This window comes from Myodes glareolus, chromosome 4 (assembly GCF_982192425.1).
Source record: "Myodes glareolus chromosome 4, mMyoGla1.1, whole genome shotgun sequence".
NCBI classification, from domain to species: domain Eukaryota; kingdom Metazoa; phylum Chordata; class Mammalia; order Rodentia; family Cricetidae; genus Myodes; species Myodes glareolus.
In genome coordinates, this window is record NC_142029.1 from 65,142,628 (window position 1) to 65,156,272 (window position 13,645).

Here is a 13,645-nt window from a genome sequence, read left to right on the forward strand (position 1 = left end):
GTGGTAGTGAATAGCAGGTCCATGTGTTGGCTATGATGTTGCTCCTTCCCCATGGGAACCACATGGCTCTGTCCATCGCTATGAGCTCCTTACACAACATGCTTTCAGCCTCAGGGAAGGACTGTGTAGCCTTAGGGGCTTCTTTCTGAACAACCATCCTAAGTAGCGGCTTCCTCTCCATTTTCTGTGTCCCTCTTGGTGCCAGACACTGAGCCAGTAGTGAGGCCTCTGCTTAGTCTCTGTCTGATGAAGGTGGTGTCAGGAGACAGCAGATGTGAATCTGAATGCAGCACATAACGAGAGAGTAAACTTGTGTGAGCCTTGTGGTGTTTTGGAAGAACAAATAAAGGGGGCTCCCAGAAAGCTTCCCAGGGGAGATGATTTTAAGTGGAGAGCTTGAAGATCAGGGACAGGGCAAGAAACTTCTAGGCCCATTGGGAACAAGAGGTGAAAGGTTTCACAGATGGCAAGCCACCGAAGTTGGGGTGACTGATTCTTGGAGAATGAGGGACACCAGAATAGGTGGTAGGCTTGGGTAGGGGTGGTGGGGAAAGGAGTCATGATGGGATTGAGCTGCTAAATGGGTAGGGTAGAAGGGCCCAGGGCCCAGAGGAGAGGAATACCCGTGCTGGCACTGGGGGCTGAGGGTTCAGTTAGAGATTAACTGGTGGCATTTTCATAGCAGCCTCAAGAGTGCCATGGTGCAGATGAAGAAACTGCCAGGTCAGTCAGGGTGATTGTTCAGGGTCACAAGGCAGGCTACTGGGAAAATCAGGACGGGAGCCTGAGCCCCACTGGCTCCTGACAGTCTCTGCATCCTCTGCTTGCTGTGCCCACATAAGGTCTGTCCTGTAGATAGCACATTGTATTGTATTTCGAGGGTTTCCCTGCAGTAACAGAATGTAAAGCAGATTTAGCACTATAATTACCTGTTCTCTTCCATTTCACTGCTGAGTTATAGGAAAGGTGGAGGATCATCTATCCTTTTGTGTGTTCTGTCTGTTTCTTCATTGTCTCCCTTTGCCTGCCCTTGGTCCCCATCCATAAATTGGGCTATTTTCCTGGGAAATCCACGTGGAGTTCCCTACCTCAGTAAACAATGGCCATCCTAGCCTGGCCCCCTGAGGCCAATGCTGAGGCACTGTTGACTCTCATCACCTGTCCCAGGCTTCAGCTGTTTTCTGGGGACCTCCCAGCCAGTGCCTGATAGCTGTTCTTTCTCCAGTACACAGTGCAGCCGTGAATGCCCTCTCCTTCCACCCCTCGGGAAGCTACCTCATCACAGCCTCCAGTGACTCAACCCTCAAGATCCTGGACGTGATGGAGGGCCGGCTGCTCTACACACTCCATGGGCACCAGGTAAGAGGTACTGGCATGGCGTGGAGCAGAAGCACAGCTTTGATGCAGGTGCAGGACTGGGTTTCACTTAAGGGGGGTTCTTCTGAGGGATTTCCCCTGGAGCCCACTGTGGCTCCATCTCAGCCTAGACAACACAGAGAGATGCAGACGGGCCTGGCATCTGCAGGAGCTGTTAGAGGCCTTTTTTGTGACCTCGCTTGATTTCTGGGGTTGAATTTGGTGTGCCTGAGAAGGGAGTAAGGAACTAAGATTGGAAAGGTGTGGGCTGAATGGAACCAGTCCCCTAAACAGCCTAGGCTCCTTGGTTTGGTGGTTGAGTAGCGTCTTAGAACCCTAGTCACCGTTGGAGTTCTGGGGTGCATTGATTTCCATGACCTCAAAGACAAAGAAGCTTTAGAGGTTGGGGCAAGAGAGGGAATCTGCGTGTTTGTTTAGTGTTTCTGGCACTGAGTCAAAGGAGCAGAAGCTTTCTGTCTTAGTGGCTTCAAAGAGCATTGGCCCTCTGAATTCTCTGGCAGGTGTAGCTAGGTATATGCCTCCTGCGGGTCATCTACAGGAGTTGGGCTGCCTGCAGTTCTCACCAGCAGCTAGCATGGAGCTAGGCCTGTCATGTATACCCCACCAGGAAGTTGTGATGTAGCTGTTCCCTGCCAAACAGATCAGTTGCCTAAGTGTCTTCTGTTGGAACAAAGTCACCATGTGCAAGTGGGATGTCCAGAGTGTGGAGAGCAGAGATTTTAAGTGTGTCTTTTCTCCACCTGGGAGCTGGAGGAAGGCAGGACAAGGAGTAGATCAGGTCCTCAAGAGCTAAAGGGGACCTTGGGAGAGCTTGCGTACCCTCCAGCAGGCTGGAGTATCATAGCCTCGAGCTATGTTTGAATCCTGTTATCTTCTGTTGGGGCACTTGCAGGCCTTGTGGCCATGGCTCAGAGGTGGGGATATAGCCTTTTCTTCTTTCTCGGGACCTGAAAGCCCTCTGCTGTCTCTCGTCTACTGGTGAGCCATTGTCTTCCCTGGACCACCACAGACAGGTGCAATGTGTCCTAGGGTGTAGTGACTGCAAGCCAATTACTTACGTTGCAGCAGTTAGATCATGTGTAACCAGTTTGGGTCCACTAACCAGGAGGGCCCATGAAAGCTACCTCTTCTGCTCCCCATGGGCAAAACAAAAGCACTTCTCAGAAACAATACGTAAGCAGGTGCATGCCAAATCAGACGTTCCCTCTCTTTGTGAGCGTCCTTTGAAGAGGGTACCTCTCCCAGTCCAAGAACACTTCGGTATGGGTGGTAAATGTTCTGGTGAATTATCCAACACATAAAGGCAAACCTGTTGACATTGTTTTCCCTGCATCTGTCTGTCATCTGCTCCCTGCTTAGTGGGTCAGACAGGAAGGACACAAAATGAAGGTTGTGGTCCTACTCTTTGGTGCTCACAGCCTGGGTTGTGGAGGACTCTGTTAAGGCAGAGGTGTTAGAGACTAGGAAGGACAGGTGAGTCCTATAAAGTACTCGGAGGCTTGGCTGGGAGTGGGCAGGCCCTGCTCACTCCCTGGCCGTCTCTCACAGCTCAGATGAAGGTGAGAGTCGGAATCTAAGGCTGGATATTTTCCTCTGTTCATCCTCTAGACTCCTGTTCAGTACAGAAACGGGGCTATTTGCCACAGATTTTATAAGTTTCTCTTGTTGAGGTCTCTTATGTATAGCTTTCTTTTGGGGTACCGCAGGCTCAGGGCATCCCTAGGCTTGGCTTCTTCAGAGTTCTGCAGGCTGATCAGGAAGCCAGATTTGCCCAGACTGTACTCCATGCTCATGTTTCCCATAATCCTTGCTCTTTCTAGAGACACTTGTTCTTTGTTTACCTCCTTTCTCTTCAGGGCCGTTAGTGAGGCCCCTGTACTCTCACAGCTGGTGCTGGCTGCTCAGTGCTGTTCTCCACAGCCAGTTTCCTCACCCTGTGCAGCATGCTTTCTTTTGGGTGCTTATTAAAGATATAGAGTGCTTCTGGTTTGAAAAGTTGAACATCACAGCTGAAGAAAGGGAGTGCATGTGGGGGTCAAGGCTGCCTGAAAAAGAGCCTTTTTTTTACCCCAGTCCAGTTCAGCTCTGCCCTGTTTGGAGGAAGTTCGGTGTCAGCTTCCCAAAGGGGAGGATGTTGCAGATGAAACAGCCTTGATTATCTGGGTAGCTGATTCAGACATAAAGCCCACCAGCTGGACTGAACTTGTGCTTTTGGAGAGCTGTGACCAAGAATGGAGTCTGATCTTCCGGAAGTGCAGGTGGGCTCTGGTGACTTGAGCTTTACACTCTGTTCCAGGAGGTGATGACATGATGGGGGATGGAGCCCAGCTGTTGGCAGCCCCGCCCACTGTGTGTGACTTAGCAGTTCTAGGGCTTGTGAGTGGTCCCGACTGCAGATTTGAAAACACTTAGAGAACAGGTGACACTGAGGGTCTTATGTACTTCTCAGGACAGCAGAACTGAGACAAGTGCTCACATCCGTACTTTTTGCTACACTCTCTTGCCTGTCACATGTGTCTTTGACATTTGAGTTGTGGTTTCACTCTTGGTTCGGCATCACTGGTCTGGATAAGATGCCAGCAGGTCTCATGGCTGCTGTATCCCAGCTTTATTGCTGTGTGACCCTGATCTGGTCTATTAGGAGGGAGATCCCCATGGAACCAACTTAAACCCAGGAGGTCCAACTAGTGGCAGTCCCCAGGCACAATCCCTAGAAAGTTGTCACAAGGAAGTCCATTTGGCAAGAAGGACAGCAACTTACTTGTGCTTCCTTTTCCACACGTGTAGGAAGAGGATGATCACAGGCTAAGGGTGGAATGCTGGGGAGGACAGCCTCAAGGTCACATCAGGAAGCAGATCCTGACAGGAGGAGAGAGGCTGTGTGTGCTGGAGAGCTGTGCGGAGACTGTAGGGGAGTTCTCTCCACATAGGAGGAGGAAGGGTCAGGACCACGGTGCTTTGGGTAGTGTTCTTATCTCGGTTGAGGTCACAGCTGCCTCAGTGTATCTTTCCATTGTCTCTTTAGGTGCAAGGGCACTAGATGAAGTAACTTGTCAAGTACCAGGATGAGTCAAGATCACCCAGTTAGCCTTGGGTTTCTTTGATTGGAGCTATGTGGGCTTGTAGGCCAATATCAACCAAGGAGTCTAACCATGTAGCAGTTTTGTCATTCTCTGGTGTGTGATGGGCAGACTTCTCAATGGCCCACTTAAAGGGCTTTCTGTATATGCTACCTCCCCTGTTGAATACATATGAAATATATATGAACCCACAAGGGGTTCAATATATGGTGAAAGACCCCCATTTTGAGGCTTAGGGTCTCACTGTGGGGTGAGGGGCTCACGCTGTGGGGTGAAGAACTTGCTTTTGGGTGAGTGAATTACTTTGTTGAGCTAAAGACTGGGTCAAGGGGCATACTCTTGTGTTAGGAATTTGCTCTGTGTGACCTGGGGCTTGTTCTGTGTGAGTCTTGTTTTGGGGTAAGGGACTTCTTCTGTTGAGCTAAGGACTTACTCTATGGTTGAGGGGCTTTCACTGTGTAGTGAAGGACTCTCACTCTGAGGGATAAGTGGGGCTGTTTAGGTCCACTTTTTGCTTGCTATAACAAAATGCCCCAAATCCAGGCATGGTAGTCCACAGTAGCAATCTCAGCATTTAGGAGGCTAAGGCAGAAGGTTTACAAATTCAGGCCAACTGGGCTACTAGTGAGCTGTTGCCTCAAAACAACAGCTATAATTTAAAAAATGTCCCAAGTTGGAAAATTTATGAAGATGAGAAGTTGTTTTCTCATGTGCTGGAGACAGGGTGGTCTAAAGTCAAGGTGCTAGCCTCTGGTGAGGGTTGTTACTGTTCTCTGCTTTCAAGGCAGCGCCTTGATGCCACATCCTTCAGGGGAGGAATCCTGCGTTACGTGGTCTGTCTCACTTGGCAGATAACAGATGGGCAAAAAAGCCAAATTCTCTATTTCCACCCCCTTCCAAAGAGCACCTAATTCCATTTATAAGGCAGAGCTGGATGACTCAGCTTCCTCTAAAGACCACACTTTGAAACACTGTTGCTTTGGGAACTAAACTTTAACATGAATTTTTAGAATGAACAAAAACATTCAGACCATTGGAGGGCTAGAAATTAGCAAGTTTATTGTAGGCATAAAGATTTCTGATGCTCTCACATGGACCTGGCTTTGGAACTCAGAGCTCTAACAGATGCTGTTGCTTGGCACCTGGAGCGTGTGAGGCTGGCTCTTCTGAGGTTCTGTGGAACGTTGCTGAGTGACCTGACAGACCAGAGAGCTGGGAAAGTTCTTTGCTGGCTTGGACTTGCATGGGTCTTAGCCCTTTAACACTGCCTTAGCTTGGAGCCTCTCAGCAATGGTGGGAGGCAATGAACAGTCATCAAGCCTCTAGATGCAGCCCTGAGTGAATGCTGCTACTCTGGCCACTGGATCAAGTCAGCTCCATAGAGGGGCCTGCCCTGAGTCTGAGGCTTGGGCGGGGTTGGAGGGGTATCCTTCCACTATGGTGGCAGTTAAGCAGGAAAGAACGAGTCCCAGCTTGTCTCCCCATGCAGTGCAGATTTGGGAAAGTGAGAGCTGTACAGGAGCTGCAGTGCGCCCCCTCATTTTACGTCAGGGAACACCGGCAGGAGAGGGAAGGGCTTTCCCACCGACTGCAGCTGTCATCTGAAGCCTCATGCCCTGAACAGGGCCCTCACAGATCTGTGTGGCAAGTGTGGGGGCAAGGTGCTAGAAATACAGATTTATTTTTCTGTATTTTCTGAAACATAGTCTTGAGCCATGCTCATTTGGTTTAAATCCTCTAGAGCTATTTGGGAGAGAATGGTGGGTGGGCCGTGGGCAGAGTTAAATCTGCTATTAGTGGCTGTGCAGTTGGTATGCGTGTTACTGCAGAGTGTCGCTGTGGAGTGACTGAGCTGCACATCATCCGGCGAGCACAGACAGCTACCCTAATGTGGGTGGGAACACTTGCCATGGGCCTAGACATGGGCAGAGGCTGCTGACTGTACTCATGGCAGGAGCTCAGGCTTCTGAGGGACCCACAAATGTATCCTGAGCACTTGAGCTATGCCAGGCCCTAGCTGGGGTTGGGGAAGTAAAGGAGAGGAATCTTAGGTGCTTAGGTTTCTCCTGGGGCTGCAACAGTAGAAGAAACTTCTGGAATGTCTCTTCGCCCTGTGTCTTGAGAGGACTTAGCCCTTATCCGGTTGCTTTGTTCTGAAGGAATAATTTGATAATCGATAGGGTCTTACCTGGTATTGATTAGACTCCTCTGGGAAGTGTAAGGGGCCATGAGGATGGAGTAGTAACTCATGTGTGCCATTGTAAGAAACTCAAAGTCAGCCTGGCTCTCTGTCACCCTCTAGCAATCCAGAGTTAAGAACTAAGAGCAAGTGTCCTGGGTCAGGGTGGAGAGAGAGCTTTGCTTTCCATGGGCAACACCTTCTACACAGAGTTGTAATGACCCTATGGCTCACCACTTGGATATACAAACACCTGATGTGCTGGACTGAGTTTCTGTACAGGATCAGAGGTCGGAGCACCCACACCAGAAGTCTCTTGGCCCCCTTGGTCATCATATATATGATGGCCACTCTGCCTTTCACATACCTGGGGAGTGTGTGGTATGACAGCCCTGTTTGTTCACTGGTACGTGGTGTGTTAGGGTGCCAGACTGGACTTCGGCCAGCATAGCTCTTAGGGCACCATGGTCAGAATTCAGGTGCCACAGAGTCTGTCAAGTGTGAGGAGAGTCCAGAGATCTGAACAGGCTGCTTAGGGTATCAGAGCGTGCAATCTAACGTGAAGTCACTATGGACTTCTTTTTGCCTGATGCTTGGTATTTAAAGGAAATGGACAAGGAGCTGGCCAGATGGCTTGTGGGTAAAGGCCCTTGCTGCCAAACCTGACGACCTGAGTTTTTATTTTTTTTAATATGCATTGGTGTTTTGCCTGCATATATGTCAACGTGAGGGTGTCAGATCTTGGAGTTACAGACTGTTGTTAGCTGCCATATGGGTGCTAGAAATTGAACCCTGGTCCACTGGAAGAGCAGTCTGTGGTTGGACTTTTTTGTCAGGATAGTTGGCTTCCCAATAATGACACAGAGACTTATTCTGAGACTTATTAATTATGAAAACTCAACTGATAGCTTAGGCTTGTTTCTAACTAGCTCTGATAACTTAAATTAATCCATTTCTTTTCATTTATTTTCTACCTCATAGCTCTATTACCTCAGCTCTGTAGTTACCCATCCTACTTGCTCTGCATCTCCTGGCATCTCTGCCCCTCTTCCCAGCGTTCTTCGTGCCTAGAAATTCTACCTAGCTATAGACCATTTAGCGTTTTATTAAACCAACCAGAGCAACACATTTTTACATTGTACAAAAAGGTTATTCCACAGCAACAGTCGATGCTCTTAACCATCAAACCATCTCTCCAGCCTCCTGATGATCCAAGTTTTATACCCAGAACCTATTTAGTAGAAGGAGAGAACTGACTCCTGAAAGTTGCTCTCTTACTTCCACATGTGTGCTATGGTACATGTGTGAGCATGCTAAATAAATAATATAGAGAAAAGAATCGGCAGCATAGCTCTCATGAGTCTGGAAATTGACAAGGGAGAAGAGGTGTGGTGAAGTGCCTGGGTGTGAGTTCAGCCAAATATGATAGGGTCAGGAGTGTTCATTACATATTAAGAAGGATCACTTTGCAGGGCAGTGGTGGCACACGCCTTTAATCCCAGAAGCAGGTGGATCTCTGTGAGTTCAAAACCAGCCTGGTCTACAGAATGAGTTCTAGGACAGCCAGGACTACACAGAAAAACCCCGTCTCAAAAAAAAAAAAAAAAAGAATAATAAGAGGGAGGAAGAGGAGAAGAAGGAGAAGGAGAAAGTGAAGGAGAAGGGAGAAGGAAGGAGGAAGGAGAAAAAAGAAGAAAGAAGAAGAAAAAGAAATCACCTTATAAAAAAAACCTTTAGGTGAGGGGAGGGGGCCCTAGCTGAGCTTCTGAAACATCTGCATGGATGTGGTCAGGAGTAGACAAGGGACAGGGTCCCCAGCAGGTAGGCCTCTCTGCTGCTGGGGGTGCAGGGCAGCTGGAATCTATGCTGCTGAAGGCCCAGCAAGAGATGATACTCAAGTCACACTCTGGAGTCCCTGTGGAGGCCCCAGGGTAGGCCTAGCCTCAGGATGGAAGAACTAAGCCACATCCCTGCTGGAGCTGACCTCCAGCGCACCAGGAATGATCAAATGAAAGGAATAGGCGACCATGAAGCTTGAACATACTGTATTTGATCACTGACACTGAGAGAAAGGAACTCCCCAAGTTCCCTTAGCTTGGAAACCTTAGATTCATTCACTTCCCAGTAACTGATGGCCTAAAGAAGAACTTGAGTCAGAACTGACCATTAGGAAGGGAATGACAGCGAAAGTGTGCAGGCTAGAAACTTCAGAGACAGATTTGTAGCCTTAAATGAGTTAATTTAAAATGAAGGAGGATTGACAGCTCAGGGTTGGAGCTCCAGGAGCAACAGGAGAAAGAGACCGTTTTTGGCTCAGCCTTTGAGGAGCAGTGAGCAGTAGAGTAGACTAGAATGTTGGTGAAGGGCAAGATCAGCAGAGGCTGGCTTGTCCAGACCCTGAGAGCCAAACCCCAGAACACAAGAATCAGCCCAGGAAAGCAGACCTGCTCTGTATAGTCACAGTCTGAGAAACACATCATGTGATTTTGTCATCGGGCCAAACATGGTTTATACTTTATAAACTGAGGTAGCTACAATGGCGTGGTGATACAATCTGATGGGAGCACAAGCTGCACTCGGCCTCTGGGCAGACCAGCAGAAGCCTCAGATGAGCACTGTTCTTTCTAGGAATGCAGAGGCTCCTGGTTACAGGAGCCTTGCTGCCTCTTAGCAAACAGGCAGGCACTACTGGGGAAGCGTGTGGGCCTCACGGAGCCTCCTGGTTGCTTGCTTATATCTGAGTCCTCTGAGAGACTTGGTCTCCTGGGGAAGCCCAGAACATTAGCACCTGCCCTCTGGCCCTAATCCCCCTGTAAGCTGGGTGCATTTTCGGAGCCTGCTGCTCTTGCTGCTGACATCTTGTTCCCAGCTTGGCATCTGGTGGTTGAGTGATGACAAGCAATGAGAGTGAGCCACAAGTGTGTTTGCTCTTGTCATTGCTGGCCCTTCTTGGAGCTCTTCCCATGAACTCTGGGTGGGCAAAGGGCCTGTCTGCTTTTGAAACTCCGTGCACTGGTTTCCTTCCCTTTTCTTTCTTCCCTCTTTGTATTTTTCCTCAAAATAAAAAATGTTTTGTTGTCTTATTTTTTTTTTTGATTACAGCATTGCTTTTATTTATTTTAAAAAGTTCCAAGTATGGCTGCCTTGCAACCTACCCCAAAAACAAAACCAAATTTAAAAGAAAAACCAAAAATCAAACCAAACAAAGAAACAATAATAATAACAAAACTGTTCCAAGTATGAAATTGTCACAATGTCACAATTGTCAAGAATCAAGTAGATGGAGGAAAGTGTACCACCTTCCTCCATCAGCCCTGTAACACCTTGCTAACTTTCCACTGGAAGGGACATTCCCCATGCTGCAAATACAGTCAGTGTCACTCAAAATGGAGTCACATGGTCCATTATGGCTCGCACCTGGTATTTGACACTCACTGTTCATGGATGTGAGTAGCAGGAATAGTCTGTCCACTTTATCTTGGTTAGTGGTAGGTTAGAATTCCTGGGCTGGGAACCACTTGTGTGGAGAAGGGAGGTGACAGACAGGCGTAGGCTTTGTATTGGGTGTTCTTGAGCTTTTTTCCCTCCAACTTGGGATGGTAAAGGCACACGCTGTCCTCTGGGCATTAGATGGGTTAACACAGGTGCAGGGCTCCGAGCCAATGCTAGCCACGTGGAATTCTTTCTGTCTTGTCACCCCAGTATGAGCGCCTTGAGAGGAAGAACTAGAAATGGATTCTGGAAGCAAGAGCAGACGTGTCCCCTTCTGTCTCCTGTGCCTGAGCCTGGGAGGCATGGCTCACTGCCTGCCGCCAGGGAGAAAAGCTGCTGGTGGCTGTGAGGCCTCTTTTCAGCCTAAGCCGTGGTCCTTCTAGCACCAATGCAGGGTATTTTCCTGTGTTTCCTTTGTCTCTAACCCAGGCTCTGTTGCTGAAAGCCCCTCCTGTGGACCTTTCTTTCTTTCTCTTTTTTATTTGTTTGGTTTTTTGTTTTGATTTCGTTTGGTTTGGCTTGGTTTTTGGTTTTTCAAGACAGGATTTCTCTGTAGCTTTGGAGCCTGTCCTGGAACTAACTCTTGTAGACCAGGTTGGCCTTGAACTCACAGAGGTCTGCCTGCCTCTGCCTGGGATTAAAGGCATGCATCTCCACCACCCAGCTGTGGGCAGTTCTTGTTACACTTTGGTAGTCCAGAAGAACTGAGGTGATCTTTGTGACAGATCTCAGAGAACTTTAGTCTGGTTTTGCCTGCAGAATGCCAGGCACTGGCCATGGTAAATGCTCAGCTGGAAGGGAGTTTGTATCTGTGGCTGTGACCTTGCTTGGCATATCTTTCTGGAATGGATTCCAGGCATATGGGGAGGAATGTTCTTTCTCTGCTAGGAGATGATGGTCCCCTCCCATCCAGGGTGTGCTTGTTGGAGAGTGCTGCATAACATGTACTTGAAATTCCCCTTTAGATGGTCGCTCTGACCTTTTGTACCTAGGAAGCCAGCAGAGAACATTGCCCTGCAAGGCCCAGACTTAAAGAAAATGACACGCACATTGCAGGGACATTGGTGTCATTTTTGGTTCACTCCCCAGGCACCTTCAGTAATTCCTTCCTCAGCCTCCTTCCTGTTGCTCAGGCCCCTGACTTTGCCTTGTTCATTTGAGCCATTGGCTTCTCTTGGGGCGTCCACTTCTCTAGGCTACAGCAGGCACTGTTGGACCTGTGGCAGAGAGGTGAGTGCTGAGCTCAAGCTGTGCTCTCTGACCTTCTGCTTCTCATTAGGGCAGCCATGAAAATGATGCCTATCTGGCCAAACTGCCAGTGTGAATGTCCTGTCCACCCTTGATCCCACAGCCTGGCCTTTGTCTGTTGAGGTGTCTGGAAGCAGAGATCCAGCAGCAATTCTTGTACCTGACCACATGCAAGCTTCCTGAACAAAGGCTAAGGAGGACTGGGTGCTGAGTGAGTACTCAGACCTTTGTCCCACTGCTGCTGTCATTCAGGAACTGTGCATTTAGAGTTGGAATGATCTTTTTGGAAGGGGGTTGTAGGATGTGTATTAAGATGGGGTCTTATGTAACCCAGGCTGACCTGGAATTCCTGATTTCCCTGTGTCCACCTCTGTGATCTTTGGTGTGTTATCATGTCCAGCTGACCTTTGTTGTTTACTCTGTTTGTTCTGCTAGGGACCTGCTACCACCGTTGCCTTTTCAAGAACGGGGGAGTATTTTGCTTCTGGAGGCTCTGATGAGCAGGTAAGAAAGAATGGCCTAAGGAACCTGAGCTGATCCTGCTCAGAACCGCGCAGGAGGCTGCAGGCCATGTGGAGACGGGCCTTCAGTGACTACAGCCATGGTGAAGATCACATCACAGTGGTGATGGAGCTTGTGGGGGATGCTCAGGTCCAAGGCTGTCCCCAAGCAAGTCTCCTTCAGGGGCAGCTGTAGAAGTGTCTCAAACTAGAATGGGTTGGAAGGAGTTTGAACTAATTATCATGGTGAAAAAGTTGAAGATTTTCAGTCCCCCCCCCCCCCTTGTCCTGATTACATAAAGAGTGAAGATTTACTGGGTACTTACTGCAGATCTGGTAATGTCATCAGTGTGGCAAGGATTTCATAGCTCATTTAGTTCTCCTGAGTCCTGTGGGGCAAGTCTTCCTATTTTATTCTTATAAATGAGAAAACAGTCCCAGCAGGTGGCGGAGACAGGGACAAACACTGAGCCCGCATGACTGCGGAGCCTTGGTTCTTCCCTGGAGCCTCTTCTTCATTCTCTGCTGCCTTTTGCTTCCCTGCTCATGACATGTTTAAAGGGTCAGCGTTTTCTGTATCCTTGACTGCAGAGAGGAAGTCCTGTCCCACCTAATAACCCTTGGCACTGAGCCTTCATCCTGACATCACTGTGCCCCCATGCCCAGACTGCTAGCTGCCAAGGGCTTATCTGTTGAGTAGGGGGTACTCTGGCCTTGGTGCTTAGCTCAAAGCCTGTCCTAGGAAAGGTGTGGAGCCCCTAGGAATGCACCGTCCGCACTCTCCCAGAGTATGTCCACAGCCCTCTTTTTCTGGAGGAACGAGCAGTGGCTGTGAGCACAGTTGATCTGGTGGACTATCGAGAATGTTCATCCTCTGGGTACTGGCCTCGCCTCGCAGCTCTGCTTCTTAGCCCAGCCAGGCCTGTGGCCTTCTGAGAGTCCCAGCTGCAGTGAAATGTACTGACTTTCCAGTAAAGCAGAGACTAGCTAAAGGTTATTTGTCCACAGCCTGGACAACAGCCAGCCTGTATCTTCCCACCCCAGCACTAGGTCCTAGCTAGCAGCCAAAAAAGAGGAAGGTAAAGGAGAGCCTTGAGCCTCCAGTGAGTGTGGAAAACGGGAGCTGTATGGCAGATGCACATGTTAACTGTGCAGTAGATGTACATGTTAAATAGCCATGCTAAAACCGAGTCACACATCACAAAAGACAACCTGGGGGAAAGCTTCCACCTGCCATGCCTATCAGACAGTGAGGCTATCAACTCCCTGACTTTTTACATCTGCTCATGTATTTCCGGGGTGTTGGAGTTATCTCTGCATTCATGCTAGCACTCCGCTCCTAGAAGCGTTAGGTCTCCACAGCTATACAAGGACCTTGTACGTGGGGTATACATATGCCAGCGTTCTGTTTGTAAGTTGATAAATGAGGCACCATGTGCCCATCCCTCTGGGTGCTCAAGGAGTGGCGAGCTTCATAGGAGCTGCTGTGTCCCAGTGAAGATGTCAGGCCTTTATCTTGGGAGATATAGTGGTGCTTTTTGTTTTGTTTTGGTTTAGTTTTGTGTGTGTGTGTTGTGTATGGCCTCATTGGCTTCCATTGTCTACTGGTCATATTGCATGATTCCTCCTGTGTTGGCTAAGCCATCCATCTTGAAAGTAACCCTAGAAGTAGCCAGCCAGCCTCCTGTGGCTTCTAGCTACCAGTAGGGAGTGCTCTTGCTTCCTAAGCTTTTGTGGAAGTGCCTTCAGCTCAGGAAGCTACTGAGTGT

At 48.9% G+C, this 13,645-nt stretch overlaps 1 protein-coding gene across 1 annotated transcript in view; it reads left to right on the forward strand.

The window, feature by feature from the left end:
* Poc1a (POC1 centriolar protein A) overlaps positions 1-13,645 on the forward strand; it is a 69,959-nt gene that overhangs the window by 13,230 nt on the left and 43,084 nt on the right. Inside the window, exons 7-8 of the mRNA XM_048417109.3 lie at positions 1,226-1,359; positions 11,812-11,880. Of these exons, the coding sequence (XP_048273066.1) occupies positions 1,226-1,359; positions 11,812-11,880 (203 nt within the window). The remainder of the gene's footprint in view (positions 1-1,225; positions 1,360-11,811; positions 11,881-13,645) is intronic.